The sequence below is a fragment of the Erpetoichthys calabaricus genome, chromosome 7 (genome assembly GCF_900747795.2).
Source record: "Erpetoichthys calabaricus chromosome 7, fErpCal1.3, whole genome shotgun sequence".
Lineage (NCBI taxonomy): Eukaryota > Metazoa > Chordata > Cladistia > Polypteriformes > Polypteridae > Erpetoichthys > Erpetoichthys calabaricus.
Window position 1 is genome coordinate 134,450,437 of NC_041400.2, and position 18,756 is coordinate 134,469,192.

Sequence of the window (18,756 nt, forward strand, 5' to 3'; positions counted from 1 at the left end):
AGTTACGAATTAAAGAGTATGATCATATTATCCACTGATAAATTTAAATTATGCTAACACTCTTGACTTCTCTTTCAATTCTGCTCCCTTTGACTAGAACCTTGTTACTTGCAACTGTATCTCCAGCTATGCAGTTTCAGAGCTCTGTGCATTTTTGTGCTGATGTGTTGGATGTCACCATGAAAGGATGGGTCTCCCAGCCAGGATGGTTGGTGTTTCCTTTCCAAGGCAGGAAGCTAGTATAATGGGAGACAGTGTTCCCCTAGTACTCAGGGTTTCAGTATCCCTCTGGCATGGCTCATGTTTATATAACTACAATTCTGGAGAGCAGGACTGTTGGGGTCCTTGGGTGCCACTGGAGGAAACTATAGAGAGGAAGCTTCCCTATCGGATGAAAGTTCCTCCTATCCCAAAAATGCATCCTAGTTACCGTGCCGACATGCCAGACGTACTCCTGGGTTTGGTTTAAAAAACAGCTCTGCGCCTCACTCTGGTGAGTTGGAGTCAGAAGTGGAGGAGGACAACGCTCGGCTGGAGAGATGAAGGAGAAATAAAAGGAAGGTTTGTATATTTGTCATTATTTTTAGTGCTATCACCTGTGTAAAAAAAAAAAAAAAATTAATACTATCAGATGTATAATGTGTCCATAGCACCCTGGCTTCAGTTATACATGTTATGAAATATTAAATTCTATTTTCTATAACTGTAATAATTACATGTGAAAAAAGCAAAGGTCACAATAAAAGGTTATAATATGGAATAATAATGAGTTACTACAGCAGATTATTATGTTGTTCTTAACTATGCACGATTTAACATTTAGATCCAACTTAACATTTACTTTATTGCACGTAATAACAACATTACATCTTTTTAGCTTCATGGAATGCTGACAGCATACTTAAAAAGGTTACTATACCTTCACTAGTACATCTAATACAGTGCCAATGAACAGACTACTATTTTTTGACTGTAGCACTGCAATAATCTTGTGAAGTGCACATTAGGAAGGGCAACATGCAGTACATTAAAATAATTCCACCCACCCATAGAATTTCCTGAAGCAGCATGTGCCAATTCAGAGTTTGAAGAGCTGGTCCTCATGTATAAAATTTTGCATAGATTCTACACTAAAATACTACTTACACTCCAAAGGCAAAAAAAGCGTATCCATACAAAAAAAAATGGATTTACAAAACCATGCAGATATCGTGTGCCACACCAAAATCCTTTATAAATCACTGCCAGTCAATAATCATATATAGGGTAAAAATTATTTTGAATATTCACAATCTGATCACCATATAAAATTTGCCCATGTTCCTAAGTGACCTCTTTACTACAAACCATAGAGGAACAGAGGGAAAATGGCAGAAAACGAAACTTAGGTGACTGTGAACTTCAGGCATCACTGAAAGAAGTGGAGAATTGCTAAAACATTATTTCTGCTGATCTCTCTGAGGAAATCGCATATAAAAGAAAAAAAGACTAGAAGCAGCTGTGTAGAAACAGCAATAGTAGAGCATGAATCGAGACAGGCAGAATGCACATAACAGTGAGATATTAAAAACTAGGTACAACATCCTAGGTACAACATCCAAATGTTCTTTAATTGTTATTGCGTTGATGTCCTGCACTACTGCACCAGCCATCACAATGCAGCAAACCTTTGTGGTGCTGTACCACTCAACAAGTCCAAATATCACCATCTACTGTTTAATAAACCAATGGTCCATTTAATTATGTGTGGATGGGCCTTTCATTTTACCTCCCTTGTGATGTACCTACTTACACTTGGAAGAAAAAAAAAGTATACAAGTTGTCTATAATATATATTAAACTTGGTGCAATACTGTCAATTACTGTAGGCTTGTTCATCAAGGACCCAAGCATCATGCAGAGAATGACCCTGAAGCTTGTTTCCCACATTGTTTGATAAACATAAAGCAACCATGGGATGAACCGTAAAATATTAGTCAGACACATTTGAGCATCATATATTAGTTGTTTATTAACTAAATAAAAGCACTTTCTGTTTACAAAAACAAATTTATTCTGTGATGATGTGGGAAGTAATTGGTGATTACTTTAGTAAAAAATCAGCAATTGCTGCAAATTACTTTTTGATCTCAGCTTGCTCACCTGAATGGTAAGGATATTGCATGTAAAGTATCTTAATAACATCTTAAATATTCTATCTCATACAAATGGCATGACGCAACTCTGTGCCCGAGAGATTTCTGATAGTCGAACTTAACGGTAAGCCATTTCACGCTGAATAGTGGCCATCAACAAATACCCTACAGTTGTTAAAACCTGTAGCAGAATTGAGATCACATGATTACTGTTTTTTGGTCTTTGTAATACAGGCAACTCTGAGAGAATGGCTCTAGGAAGTCTAAATCGGCCTATAAGCCAGACATCATCATGAGCCAAAAATTCATTGCGATTCCTGAAACTTGCTTTACACAGTCATTGGTGATATTCTCCAAAAGAGCCAGTGCTGACATTGCCACTTATACTGCAAAACACACACAGCACATCCTTTTTATATACAAAATAGACAGGCAACACACTAAAAGTAATTCACATTAACCATATGTATTAGGTAGTATTACCAACAATAAGGACAGCTGTATTGATAAAACATACCAGTTAACTACAGTATGATAGAATGAGTTCAACAACATTGGTTTGTGACTGATGAGTCACTGAAATATGCAAAGAAAAGAAATTTTCTGTTCACTTCATTGTCCTTCCACATGGAATTACTGAAATGCCAACACCAAAAGAGTATGTGTTAAAATTTACACATAACTTTAATCCAATTTCCATGCCAAGTTCATTTTTTTAAATCCCACCTTTTGCTAAGAAATGGCTTATGTACGTTTCTGAGCTCAAGCAGGTTTTATATACAAGGCCCCAGGACCTTATCTTGGTAGCATCAGGTATAAGACAGAACCCACTGTGGATGGGGCACCAGACCACTGCAGGACTCAATCATTGTTGGCCAAATTACATTAGATTAGATAGAACTTTATTTGTTCCCTGGGGGAAATTTAGCTTTTTACAGAAGTTCTTTAAATAAATAAATATATAAATAGATCAAAACATATGTATACACACACACACACGCACTATGATCTGAGCACACACAAGAATGACTAAAAGGGAATAAAATTGAAGAAGAAAGAAATACTCTGACTCTGTCACAGTGAGACATTATAAATGAGTATTGCTGTTGGTATAAAATAGCCATAGTAGCATTTCTTGACAAACCTCTGCTGAATAATTTGTTGCCTGAAAGTACTTGGTGTTAGTGTGTCTGAGAGTGTATGTAGAGCATTGTTCATAATGGCACTCAGTTTTGTTTTAATTCTCTCCTTTGCTATAACCTCCAGGGGGTCCAGAGTGTGTCCAATACTTGAGCCTGCCCTTTTAATTAGCTAGTTGATTTGGTGGGTCTCTTTTAAAGTGATGTTACCAGTCAAGAACACCACAGCACAGAAAACTGTATGGGCCATCTGAGTTGTGGAGGATGTGAAGAATGTCACTACCCACATTAAAGAAATACAGTCTTTGAAGGAAAAAGCACCTGCTCTGCCCTTTCTCACGTAGTTCCTCTGTGTTCTGAGACCAGTACAACCTGTCATTAATGCGGGCCCCCCCCCCCCCCGAGTACTTGTAGAAGCGTGCCATCTCAACATCCACTCCCTGAATAGTAACAGGGCATACAGACTTCTTTGGTGTGGGGAAAGTCAATAACCAGTTCCATGGTTTTACTGATGTTAACTTGCAGATTTCTTTGCACAAAGAAATAAAAGCCTCCACTTGACTCCTATACTCCGTCTCATCTTCTTTAAATTATACTCACAAACGTATATAACACAGTCTGTTTCAAAAAATGACCACTTTAGGAGGCCAGTTTTCATAATTACCTGTGAAGAGTTGCATTGTTATTTCTGTGCAATGGGACAAAACAATATCAATTAAATTTAGTGGCATACTTTAAAATAAACAGTGAGAGTATGTCCTGAACCAAAGAACCAATACAGAAGTGAGAGAGGGGGGCAGGACGGGGAAGGAGGAGGGAACAAACCTGAGAAATGAAAAGGATTTGAGTTTAGAATGAAGTGAATAGTGGCCCTTTGAAAAGATTAAAGTTATGACTGGAGAGTCATATTCAGTATAGCCTATTGGCGCTCCTTCTAAAACAACGCACATACATCTAATGTGTGATGATAAAATGTGCGGAAAGCCTCCAATAATTTACGGTGGCGTTTACCGATTATTATTATTACTATTTTAATTCTTGACAGCCCGTGTCAATACGTAAAGCTTCTAGGGGTCCGGCCTACTGACAGAACGCACATGTAAGTTGGTTCGCGGTTTGTAGCTGTCCTATTCTGTGGATAGTTATTCTTTCTTTATATCTGTTGGAATTAAAACTTCCAAGAGGTGACAAATGACTGGACGGGCGAATTGCTCAACGATTCCCGCATCCCTGCACTAAAGACACCTCCACGCGACATTCCCCGCGCTCGTGCGCAAACAGTGCAACGTGCTGCTCAGGCGGCAACTCTTCTCTAACTTTTGTCCATAACAAAGAAAAGTGCTTTTCTGTGAATCCCACCCCCTCCTTCTCCATTGTTGACGTCCTGCCCTCACATTCGCTGGGGGTTAAATTCTTGGTGGCTCTCGTTACGCTCTTTACGGGGATCGTATGTAAACAGCACGGCCAGGTCCCGCGATGCTCCTCCTCCTCTTCCCTCAATTCCCTCCACTCCCTCTCCCAAAGAGCCTGAATGATAAGCTCGGGGACAGAAAATGGCGGCGGCGGCGGGGAGCCGGACCTCGTCGTCGGGAGCAAAGGAGTTGAATAACAGTAATCATTCTTCTCAGTGCAATAGTAGCAGTAGCAGCAGCCTCGGGGTGACTCGAGGGGAATCATCCCAGTGGAGGCGGAAGGAGCTGCGCAAAGTCCGGAGTGTAGATCTGGAGAAACCCGAGCAGTTGCTGCTGCTGCTGCCGCTAACGAACGAGTGTGATCCCGGGACGAAAGTATCTTCGTCTGCTACTTCGCCTCGCGCCTTCCAACCCACCTCACCAAGGTCGATCCGACACGATGTGCTTCAGGGCAGTCCGCTAAGCAGCCCCCCTCTCAGTCCTGTCGGTGCTCAGGATCCGTTGCACTGTGGCAAAAGCAGCGTGGATATCAGTGCCGAGAATGGGGCAGCCGGACCTCTGCTGGAAGTGATCTCAGTTCAACACAGGTACGAGCTTCGGAGCACACAGCGCTCATTCGTGGATTCGTATATGTACATCATATATATATATATATATATATATATATATATATATATATGAGTGTGTGTGGTTGAGCCACAATCGTGAATTGTTTTGGAGCCACTTACTTGATCTTGAAATGTTTGTGTTATGCACGTTATTCCATCGCAACCGATCGCTTAAGGAAACACGTTTCTTTTTTGGTTATTGTACTTTGTTTTATGTCAGTCGTTGTGTGTAGACCTGCAATGATCATTGAAAATGTCTTGTTGTGTCAAATTCATATTTGACAGCGAGAAAATTAGTTTGTTTACTTGGGATCGCTACCAGACATAGACCGGATTGCTGGTGAGTTTCTGTGTCAAAAGCTGGGTGATCACTGATGTGGTTTCCGATGTACGGAAGTATTTTATGCCACTCGAGACCATTAAAAAGGAATCTTTGAAGACAGGTTTAGAAAAACAGTTTTTAGATTTCTCTAATCATGCTGGGCGAATGAAAACCTGCTGATCGAACTTTTTGTGGGTATGTGAATTGCTATATCCTTGCAAGAGACGGGTCAGGCTTCTACAAATAACTACATTTAAACCTTTTTTTTGGGTATAGGTTTAGTTTATTTGCCACTGCTATTGTGCATGTACTCTCGGTAAAACTACCAGAGTTTTTTTTTATTTAAACAGAATTTTTTTATATAATATCTATAACAAAGTAGTATCAAATTGCATTTAAAATGTTCTCTTATGCTCGTACAGAAAGTTAAACTGGCGACGGTCTTAAAGGGTCGGTCAATAGGACACTCTATACGTTAAGTCGTGTAAATGGTTTAACGGAAAAACAGTTCAGTTGTCCCGTGATGTCAGTTGTGCAGCGCTTGGATGGGTTTTGCGATCATTAACTTTAAAAGACTTGGAGTGAAGTACTGTGGATGTGATTTCATGTGCGCTCAGCGAAGCAGGAAACCTCTAAAACTTTTCATTATTAATAATAAACTATGGGAAACCCCGGCCCAAGAAATTTTGTGGACATGGTTGTCATGTGATTTTAGTTCTTTCCTGGCTGTTAAGTTACGTGACAAGACCATATGATTTGAGTTACGCTTATTAATAGGGGTACATTTGTCGGGATGACTGGAAAGACGTTAGCGGATCTTGTTCAATAATAACAATTTTATCTTTTTTTGGATCCGTGGAACAACCATAGTTTAAAGTTCAGACTCCAATTTATAGTCATCACCCCCGCCACTGCCCTCGCATCACTTTCTTGTTTAATTTTAAAAATATACATTTACGTGCAGCATATTTCATATTGTGTCCTAATGGGTGTACACGGTAGGGATCAGGAAGAGGATTTTTGCTAAGGCGGGTTGCGATCTGTAGAGTTAATCATTGGAAATCTGATCAGGGATCTCAACTGCTGTAAAGAAGGCTGAGATCCATTATGGTGTTATTTTATCTCCAACACGTATTAGTCACAAAAAGAAGAAGAGAGACAAGAGCCCCGGGGTGAGACGGATATGGTGGCGTAGTCTTGCCGGAGTGCTTAGTTTACCTTTCATTTTTTAGTTACATTAAGGAGCAACAAGACCATTAATAATGGGAAGAAGTGACGGACTTCAGTTAAGTAGACGGTATTGTAAGGTTCGCGCAAAAATGTATAGCAGCGGCACATATTGTATTTTAAGGATGAATACGGGATTTGCCAAACATCAGATTATGGTTTTGGGAGACAGCTACGTGACATGATATGTTTTGTGCGAGGGTGCATGAAAACTTACTCTGATACACTGTGAAATCCATTTAATTTGAAAAATGCCGGAGAAAAATAACCACAAGACGTTCTGCACGGAATTTATGCAATTGACTAAAACAAGACTGTTAGGATTAAAGCCTAATGCCTTAATATATTGGCTGGCTGTAAATTTTCTGATAGAATCAATTTTAAGGCAAACATGATTAATACACACATGCACGAACGTATATCCTGGGTACAGTTTTATGAATTTCCCTAGGATCAGAAACACTGTTGTTTACAATGGCTTTGTACAAGTGCAGTAAAATATGAAGAAGACAGTGGTGTGGTGTAGTTTGTAGTCTTTTAAAAAGAGGGACGAATAGTCAGTGCAGATATTTGTAAGTGCAGTTATTTTTCATGCGCCTATTATCATAACTGATTGACAGGATAAACTCCGGCTACATCTGACCTTTAAATTGGATTCATTCGGTTAAGAAAAAAACACGGATTAGGTCAGTAAATACATACCGTCCACTTATAGAAATATTTATGGACTTGCTACGCTTCACAAAAATTTGGAATAGTATATTTATAAATATTATTGCATTATTAGAAATATATCAAATGTAACGGAGGAAAAAAAAGTAATTTGGATTGGCGAACTAACCTCATGTTTTTTAAACAAGTGCGACAGTTTCTGGCTAGAAACAAATGGTTTGTTTTATGTGTTTAGAATGTTTTGTATCTCAACTGCGCATCCTTGGTGCTCAAAGAATACACGCAGTGGGCGTTTTAGAAAAATAATAAAAACACCGAAAGAAAGAAATGTTACCAAATGCGGCAGGACAGCTTTAGTGATCCTCTTTACTGCTTGTAATTGTCTTCATATGTGGCAAAACTCTCAAACAGTCCTCATTCGGTACCCCACATAGCCATTCTCCCAGGTAATTGCGGCTGTTATTTAAATAGCACTCCGGGGTCACTTCCAGGTCATGGGTCATGTCTGATTCACTATAACCATCAAGGACTATTGCCACCTAGTGGTACCTTGACACCCTAGCAAGTAGTTTACCACCTTCCTCAAAATTGTGCAGAGCACCAATATAGTCCACTCTAAGAATTGTCTGCCAGTGCCATGGAAGGTTTCAGGGACAATCAAGGCGTTTTTTCCCTCCTATAAACCATTCCAGCACCCCACTTTTACACTTTGTGGATGGTAGTTCTAATTTTATAGATTTGTGAAAGGTAGTTAGGCCTACGGGCGGTACGGTGGCGCAGTGGGTAGCGCTGCTGCCTCGCAGTTAGTAGACCTGGGGACCCGGGTTCGCTTCCCGGGTCCTCCCTGCGTGGAGTTTGCATGTTCTCCCCGTGTCTGCGTGGGTTTCCTCCGGGCGCTCCGGTTTCCTCCCACAGTCCAAAGACATGCAGGTTAGGTGGATTGGCGATTCTAAATTGGCCCTAGTGTGTGCTTGGTGTGTGGGTGTGTTTGTGTGTGTCCTGCGGTGGGTTGGCACCCTGCCCGGGATTGGTTCCTGCCTTGTGCCCTGTGTTGGCTGGGATTGGCTCCAGCAGACCCCCGTGACCCTGTGTTCGGATTCAGCGGGTTGGAAAATGGATGGATGGATAGTTAGGCCTACTGTTCTTTTGGTTTTTTGCTCTTCCTGCATACAGAAATCATTATTGTTATTTATATTATCTATCTTGGTGTTCTTTTATTGTTATTATTTTCCAATATTAATGTAAAGAATTACTGGTTGAGATTGTCCATGCTCTTTTATTGCAATTAGTATCTTGATAATTTATTAATGAATCTTGGGAATGTCTCAGTATTACTGTAGAAATTTCAAATGGTGAAACATCTTTAGCTTATCCATTTACTACTTTATATAATAAAACACTATTTTGTGTGTGTGTGTGTGAGAGAGTGAGAGACCGTACCCTCCAAGCAATAAGATTGATCAGTTTGGTTTTGGTTTGATTGGTTAGTTTAGATTTGATTGCTCATTCAAACACAATTGATAGAGGAAGCACTGAGCAAAAAGAGGATGAGACACACGAGGATAATGAGGAAAGTGTAGGATGAATGCTGAGAGGCTCCTTCAAAGACAGAAAGTATTTGCAAGAAGACAAATGATGTTTTAACAGCAGGTAATGGGGGCCTATAAATGAGATAGGATAGGATACAGAGGAAAGGCGTACAAGAAACGCCGAAGGCACACGTAGAAGAAGAGATATCAAATATTTTTTAATTTATTCTATTACCTGTCTTTGACAGGTAATGTACTGTAGCTAGTGGCAAGTAATATAGTATATATGTATATAATTTATATTAACGGGAACATATGACAGTGTCATATTCAGTCTAATTCCTATTTCTTTGAATCTTGCTTAACAACATTGACCTGTTAAAATAGAGGTTTTCTAGAAGTCCATAATAAATTTAGGAATTCTTTGAATACACTGAGAAAATATTTTGATTGTCTTAAAATACTCAAAGAATCAAAGAAGGAGGAAAATATGTAGTGTGTATTTATAGAAGTAGCTTTACAAAAGTCAAATAATTGAACATTCCTCAGACATCCCAGACACCGAGAGGCATAATTTTGTTAAAAAAAATAAGATGACCGGCATTTGTTCTCTGCTGTAAAATGATGAAAATGTGTTTAAGGCTAAATGTGTAGTCAGGATGTCTGGCCTTCTTCTTTCAATCACCACTGGTTGTTCTCCATTAACCAAACTTGCTTTTAGTTAATTCATTCTATTGAAAACTGTAAATTATTTGTGATAGACCAGCTAAATACCCAGCTCTTGGGCTCAAAAGTATGAATTCATTCTGATCAGCTCGGCTATCCACCTTATTTGTAACCTCTGACATTTCATGGAGAAGACTCTATGATTTTATGTTAGAATTTCCTGTGTCAAACAACACAACTTATGTGAGCACATTTCCAGTTATTAAGATTGGATGGAGTAGTGGTCTCAGTTCCACGGTGGCTGACAAACTTGGAGAATGATTTATGCAACTGGTCTCAAGGAAATAGATAGGTATATCTGTAATTGCTTTGTCACTCCATCAGCACTAAAGAATGAAACAACGAGAACAAGAGTACTGAGGCATATCAGTGCCTCCACAGTGGTAGAGTAGGTCAAATACTCCTCCACTGTATTAATATCATGTATATGGTGTTTCCGAAGGTGAAGGTATAGAATTGCCAGATAAATAAAAATGCACTATTCTGTATGGGTGCTTGTTCATTCATTAGGTTCTTTGAAAATAGCAGGATATTCCTAAATTGCTGGCAATTTGTGGATGTTAAAGCCATTTAGGTAATTTTGATACAACACTTCTATGTGTAAGGTGAGTGAGAGAACTAGTAGTTTCCAGAATATTGCGTAAATCTTTGTGGTTGTAACGTTAGTTTCAATAAGAAAATTGATTCCCCTGGGGGAGTGACCAATCTACTGTCCGCCTTCTGTATTGGCATTCACAATTGTGAAACTGTCAAGTTTTGAATAAAATCATTGTGATCTTTGTGGTACTGACATCAAAATACAATTCTAGACATTTAAATAACCTGTATTTTAACCTCATAGCTGCCCACTGCTTAGGACTAGGGGTTAGCTGTGAACTGCCTTAAGGAACACACAGAAGCACCATTGGTGTGTTTTTTCAGATATTACCACATTCAGCCGAACATGGTCCTCCGTGTTTCAGCAGTGAGTGAAGATTGTAAAAATGTTCTCCGTAGCCACATTCTGCATGGCATAAAGTCTTGTGATTGAAGCAGTTCTGGTACAAAGTGTTTCTTTATTTCAAATTATCATAACAACCTTTTACCGGGAATATAGGAAAAAAATGAGAATACAGTGGATAGAGAAGAATGAGCGACCATCTTGGGATTAATAAAGTATCTATCTATCTATCTATCTATCTATCTATCTATCTATCTATCTATCTATCTATCTATCTATCTATCTATCTATCTATCTATCTATCTATCTATCTATCTATCTATCTATCTATCTATCTATCTATCTATGTATCTATCTATCTATCTATCTATCTATCTGCTGAACTAATGGAAAATTCATGTGACCTACGAAGCTTCAGTAACACTTCTTTAGAGCTTTCATCCCTTAACTATGTGATACATTTTTAATACAGTACACTTGTTGAAGTGTTCAGGCCAAGGATGCCCAATAAACCGCCTAACAAGGGGGAATCCCCGATCCTGCAAGCAAGACAAAGCCTTTCCCATTTTGAATTTGGTGTGAAGTCAAGCTTAAAATTGTATTCAGTCATACACAGGTCAAGCAATTCTGCAGGTCAAGGCTGACTCTTCGCAAAACGCCTACTCTTTCACCACGGGGATGTGTTTTGCATTGTTTACAGTGTGGCACATTTTCTCAGTAGAGTATCACAGCAAGAAAAACACCAATCTCATTACTCCATTCTTCTCCCCTCTATGTAAATTACAGACCCACTATCACCAAGAAGATAAACATTTTTAATTTAGACTAATGTAGATGAAAAGTTTCTATATTTCATTTCATTTTGTCAAAAATGCAGCTTCTACTGAACAGTTGAGATACTGGACAAGAATTTGTGTCCATAGTCTCTCTAACTAGAGAACTGAATGCAGTTGTGCAATAAGAAAGCACATTTTTGAAGTGTTACCCTTGCCTTCTGTTTTATAATTTTGTAATCATTATTTTAAGTATGTGTGGAACTGATTTACCATTCACGTTTTGGTTGCTGCCAGGATAGACTCTGGCCACTGTGACCCTGAATTGGACAAAGCAAGTATGCTTGATAAATGAATGGATGTTGTCTGTTTTTGAGAAATAGGGAATGTTGTGCTCTGGGATGAATGGAAAATATATTTGTCAGAAAACAATCTAATTACCAAAGTTGCTAATTCTGTACCATTTTTGGGACTGCTTAGCTGTACGCTACATTCTTAACAGATACACATTCTCATGAATGTGGTGATTAATGTTGTTCTGCATGTTTTGATTGTTAAGATTCATGAGCCGATCCTAACTAACACATGTTACACTTTGTCCTTGCAACATGAATCTTTTGTATATTTGGGTGTTTGTGCTTAGGACTGCAGTCTGTACTTGTGCACTCATCACAAGACAAGAATTGGCCAATGAAAGAGTGCTAGTCCAAAAAGCAAAGCACACCAGCAGCGTAGAGTTACCAGTTAAACTAAAATGTAAGTTGTTGGATTGTAGGAAGAAACCCGAGTGCTGTTTTTTGAGGGTTGGGGTTGTGTGTGAGTTTGTGTTTGACTACAAAGCCACAGAATAATAAATACATTGAAGCTTGATAAATACATTGAATTTCATAATAAAACCATGACTGATCAATTTCACCACATTTTGTAAAAGTCTTTGTACAGGTTTCTGCCAAAGCTGTTTTATTAGAACTATGTGTGTATGGGAAATTGCAGGATTAAAGTATGTTAATGTTTGGATGTATGTGGAAGTTAGAACTTCATACTCTTGGGTTCTGTGAGCATCTTGATTCCTTTGTGAATCTCTTCTTTTTCTTCTTCTCTGGTAGATCCTTTTAAAAATTGAGTGGGCATTTTCACACTTTGTTGAGTAACAACCTAAGTTTTAAAATGTTTGCTGGTACCCATTGGATTGAAAGTGTCAAAAAGTCTAAAGATAAGATTAACAAACTGTATAAGAGCTGTTTTTTTGGCAGATTCAATCATAACTTAAAAATATAAAAGGTGCTTGACTAGCATAGCAGTTTGTGTTAGTATCAGTTTACTAAACCTGTTTTAATTTGTAGGGAGGCAGGGAGAAGTTATTCCCAGTAACGCAATACATATACCAAGAAGCAGCACTGAGCTGGGTGCCACCTGAATGCTGGGCACACAAACAAACACACTCACGCCCACTCATATTAAACCATCTTAGAGTTGCCAGTCAGCTTAACCTTAGTCATTTGAACGTAGGAGGATAAACTTAAGCACCCATAGAGCAACCTTCAAGATTACAGGAAAAATGTACAAGCTCACAGATAGTGATTAAGTGAAGATTCAAACCTAGGTCCTGAAGAAATTTCTCTAAAATGCGTTTCTTAGAGAAACAAAACACATTAACAAGATCCTTTGATGCTACAGGTTACGCCTGTGAAAAGCAAAAATGAATAAATTAGAAACACTGCAAATAAAGAGTTCTATCTACAATATGATTCTCAAAGATATCAAAGTTACAAGTCAGTGTTTAGGTAATTCAAGGTTTCTCTCTCACTATTAGTGGATTGGCAATCCAGTCATCTAGATCAGTGCTCCGCAACCGGTGTGCCACGGCACACTGGTGTGCCTTGAGCCGATACAGGTGTGACGCGGTCAAATGAGACAATTTTCTAACTAAATAATATTTCAACGGTCCTCCTTAGAAACACAATAACGAGAATACGTGCAATGAAATATTCGCGTAAATAGCCTTTTAAAGGTTTCATAATTTTATGTGTCATTTCTCTGAAATAATAAATCCCATCGCCTGGCGCCTAAGACGTAGGCCCTACGTAGTCGCAAGACAACTCCGTAGTACGCTTTGATAGGCAGAGCGCTCCGTACCCTCACATAGATTCAATTCAAGCCGACGTATTAGTCGTGCTACGTCGCATTCACTTATCTTGCGTCAGTAGTTATCATTCATTACTATTAGTTGTGTTGCTGAATTGTGTACGGTTAATGTTCTTCGTGTGATTCATATTTAGTTTTATACCCCTTTAAATATGGATACATTTTTACGTGGAAAAGATTCGTCTTCACGTACAGATGATGAAGAACCCAGCACAAGTGTTGCAAAAAAAAACAAAACAGAAAATTGTGAAAAGGAAGTACAACAAAGACTACATTCGATATGGATTCTCGTGGTGTGGTGACGAAACGGCTGCAAAGCCACAATGCATCATATGCGGCGATCAGCTATCAAACGAGGCAATGGCACCCAGTAAACTAAATCGCCATCTAAATTCAAACCATCCCAGTTACGCCAAAAAAGACAAACAACTCTTGTGTTAATTAAAAATGATAAGCGGTCATGCTTAAAAGATCTTGACCAAGAACTTCGGGTTGCGCTGTCAAATATTGAGCCGAATATAAAACTTTTGTATTCATTGAAACAAGCGCAGGTATCACATTAATCAGTCATTATGTTATAATTATTAAGATTGCATAAAAGTAAATATAGTATAGTTTTTATGTATGTATACTTATAATAAATGTATACATATAATAAAAAATGAAAAATTATTGTAAAATTCGTGTATTAAATTAATATCTATATATCAGTGGCGTAGCTGGAGTTCATGTTGTCCAGGGGGGTGAAAAATTTGACACCCCAACGCTGAAAGAAATTTTTTTTTACGCCTCCTCAAGTACCGTAGTTGGGACGCCCCTAAATAGCTGGAGCTCGGAGCGGATAACCCAGCCCCCCCCCCCCCCCCCCCCCCCCACGCCACTGATATATATTTTGGCTTTTGATGTGCCGTGGAATTCTAGGAAGAACTTTGGTGTGTCGTAGGTGAGAGAAGGTTGCGGAGCACTGATCTAGATCACTCTCCCAGTAATCCATAGGTGTCTACCACTGACTCCTGGGGCTCTTTAAAACACATTATGGTATCCAGTCTTGACGCAAATTGAGTTAATGCATTAAAAGTTGTGGACACTGCAACCAAATTCACTATGGTGTTTGTGTGGTTTCACATAGTACTCTTCCACTTATGCTGCTTTTCTTAATGTCAGTTGGCTGCCAGAATGATGTTCAATTTGCACAACACACAAGGCACAACATACAGCTTGGAATCGGTGTGAAAACACAGAAGAATCTTATACTTAGTCATGCATTACAGTTTACTTAAGGTGACCACTCCAGCAACTGAGGAGTGGTATAATTTTTAGCAACTGCAGTCCTTAAATGGATCTTTTGAAAATCACAAATTAGAAAGAAAATAACAACATGACAATGTTATGATTTGCAATACTCTTTATTTCTTCCTGGGTTTTTATTTATAATTAAAACTCAAAACTGTCTTGTGTTGGGTTTATTTTACGCATGGAATCTAATTGTGCTATTAGTTATTTGAATTTCTGCCTTATTCAAAGTTAATCATTTTAACATAATTTTTAATTCCATCCCATTCCATTAATGGGCGTCTCTATGTTTGAGGTTTTAGTTTGCTTCATTGTAACGGCAATTTCCCATGATCCTTTGGGAAGTGCATGATTGTTGACGTAATGTTGTGTGACGAGATAAAGAATTGCCTTTAGACTTATTCACTATCCAAGATTGCATAAAAACGTTCCATTTCATGTGATTTACTTTCTTACTTTGTTATTGACCCTTGTAGCCCTTTTTCGATTACTATTCCTTCTGTTGGCGTTTTGGCTTTAATCATGTTTTTTTGGTTCTTTTGGTATTGACTTTGCTTTGGTTTTCTGATTATGATTATATCCTTGTCATTTCATAAAAAATACACAAGCATGCTGCTAATAATCTGTGTATCTGTTTTAACTTTGATATTAGTAATACAGGGCTAATGGGGTTTTAGACACTATTGAAGTTGTGGGGCTAAATCATGGTCATTTAGAACATTTGAAATAAATTGAAAATGTTACTTAATTTTATTAAAGTTTGTTTTTATAATATTTGTTATCTGCATTATTATTTTTAGCCATTGGAGCAGTGATGCTTCAAGCTCATGGTAGAACTGTCAAAGTGCAGTGATTGCCAGAATTTATATTTGGATGTCTCAGTGATTGAAGGAATTTATGAAGAGTTCCAAAAGGTATCATATCAGAAAAAAAAATCTGTACTGATAAACAAAGAGAAGCTTAGAAATACAATGTTTTAGATACCAAGTCTTCATGAGGACTATATGCTGAATGCACATTTATGAAATTAATCTTCCTAAGATTAAAAAATGTTGTATAAGTTATGTATAATAATAACATACTTTTGTGAAATATGCTTGGTCCAGAGTTGTGAGAGCCTGGAGCCATTTAGTGCAATGAAAGAAATAGCCTGCTAGTCAATAAAAGGGCCCACTCATGCATATACCTAGAGCTAACTCCCACACTCACGCTGCGTTAATTTGGAATTATCAGTTCACTTAACCTGCATGCCTTTGAGAATGTGGGAGGAAAACCAGAGTAGCCAGACCTATACCCGTGAAGACACTGGGAAAGTATTCAGACTTCACACAGATAGTGTCAGAATTCCAACCCAGAATGCTAAATTCACAAGGTTCTAATGCTACCCACTGTACCATCATTAACAAAGTATATCAAATCAAAATCAAAAATCATGTTGCGCTGCTATTGTTATTGATATTAAACAAGTGTGCAACTGACTGATCTAGGGGTGATTTCTGCCTTGCACCCGGGTTAGTGTCCAATCCTCTGTTGCTGAATTGGATTAAGCAGATTTGAAAATGTTATATTATTATAAATTAGTGCAATGAATTTATTGGGTTAATAAGGAAGGAAATTCAAAAGGGTCAAATGAATGTCAATACAGTAGAGCTTGCCTTTATTTTTCTGCCGACTCCCTTGTCTGTCTCCGGCTCAGTGAGGTCACCATTTCCTCCAAGCCTTGTGCTTATAGAAACAGACTCAAATTTCATTTGAAATTGAAGTAATCTGTTCACGCCAGCATGAACATCCCCAGGATCTTTATCAGTGTTTACTTTGGTATAGGATGTTTTATGTGATGGAAAAGTTTCTATTAAGGATGTATTTACCCTTTAATTGGTGCTAATGAAAGAATGCAATAAAGTTTTGATGTGTCTGTTTTATTGGTCTTCTTAAATGTGACTGAATAGAAAATATGGTTTTCAGATAGCAGGTTTAAGATACAATAACGTGATAGGCTGTGATTGGATGCAATCTTCTTATGTATAATTCATGCTAAAGTATTCCAAGTGTTTTGTTATGATTATTTTGCACACTAATAAACAATGCATAAAGCTAGCCATCTTGTAGATGTCCCAAATCTACTGAACCATCTTCTGGAGGATCATAACTGACATCCCAAATTAACTGCAAGAGCCTCAGATTAGAATGGACTTTCTAATGCTGTAGTCACTGTTTTCGTATTTTCCCTTTCCCCAGTCCTGCTGCCACCCTTTGCACCTTCCCGGGTGTTAATGTATTGAACATTTGTTCAATAAACCTGAAAGTGTTTAACTATACAGGACAATGTCAGTTTAACTGGTATTCCACTCAAAGTTGTGTGGCAGCAAGGCAAACATTAAATTAAAGCTGAACTGAGAGTTAGTGGCACAGAGTGATAAATCAGCTGTCAGAAAGACTTAGAAAGAAATGATTTAAATAGGTTCAGCAGACTTTAAAATGGCAGAGGAAAAAGCATCACAGGAATGTGAAGTGCATGGGTTCATCATGCTTAAAATACCTTGTTATATTTATTTTTTCTTTCTTTTTTTTTAAATGTACAAATCACTGCTACCTCACCATACAGTGCACTGTAAATAGCCGCCTGTGACTTGCTGAAAACAGAACAAAAACTGGCACTGACATTAAAGCAGTTAATAATTCTTCAGTTTCGATGCTTCGTTGTTCAGATTATTTATGAAGTTATGCAATGTCGTCCACAATCTATGTAAGTTTATTTTAAGCCATTTGAAATCTCAGATAAAAAACAGAGTTGCAGTATTTGTACATGTTTGTATATAATTAAAATATCCTCCTTTTTTTAGTTATTAAACTAACACATTTTGATATTACATTTTAATAGACCAATTACACCTTCTTCTTTACAGTCTTCAAAGGAAAAATTAACCCAGCAGCACTGCACTCATTTCCATACATCAATTAATAGCTCAAAGAGACAATCAACAATCTCTTAGTTTACAATAAACAGAATTAAGAAAGTGTGATGTAACAATGAGCATGTATGATGAGAGTGGTGGTTCAGTCCCTGCTTTTGACTTTATTTATTGTATCAGTATGCTGCTGCTGAAGAATGTGAATTTCCCATTGGGATTAATAAAGTATCTATCTATCTATCTATCTATCTATCTATCTATCTATCTATCTATCTATCTATCTATCTATCTATCTATCTATCTATCTATCTATCTATCTATCTATCTATCTATCTATCTATCTATCTATCTATCTATCTATCTATCTATCTATCTATCTATCTATCTATCTATCTATCTATCTATCTATCTATCTATCTATCTATCTATCTATCTATCTATCTAATATACCCGTGACATTGCCTTTAAAATGAAGTAAATACATCCTGTATTTAAATGTAAACCTTTGGAAAGTATTTTGATTTTGTAAGTTGCGTTAGGTGATGTCAACTGTCACATATATAGTAGTAATAATACTAGTTGGTGTCAAACCATGAAAATTCTCCAACACACTGCACTATATTTTATATAGTTTTAAATAAAGTCTTTCCATACAGTATATTACTATTAGCCATAACATTAAAACCAGCTGCCTAATATTACATAGTTTCTCCATGCCATCAAAGCAGCTCAGACCCATCAAGGCATGGACTCCACAAGACCTCTGATGCTGCCACCAAGGCATTAGCAGCAGATACATTTAAGTCCTTTCAAACAAGTTTGATCCATGGAGGCCCCATCTTGCAACTTACAGGAAAGTTGCAAGATGGGGCCTCAATGGATCAAACTTGTTTCAACAATACATCCTATAGATGCTTGATCAG

The 18,756-nt window shown here is 37.9% G+C and overlaps 1 protein-coding gene across 1 annotated transcript in view; it reads left to right on the forward strand.

Moving 5' to 3' along the window:
* The first annotated feature begins 4,372 nt into the window (after positions 1 to 4,372).
* The window catches only part of map3k1 (mitogen-activated protein kinase kinase kinase 1, E3 ubiquitin protein ligase), a 127,197-nt gene continuing 112,813 nt past the window's right edge, over positions 4,373 to 18,756 (forward strand). The window contains exon 1 of the mRNA XM_028805417.2: positions 4,373 to 5,273. Within this exon, the coding sequence (XP_028661250.2) occupies positions 4,828 to 5,273 (446 nt within the window). The 5' untranslated portion in view covers positions 4,373 to 4,827. The remainder of the gene's footprint in view (positions 5,274 to 18,756) is intronic.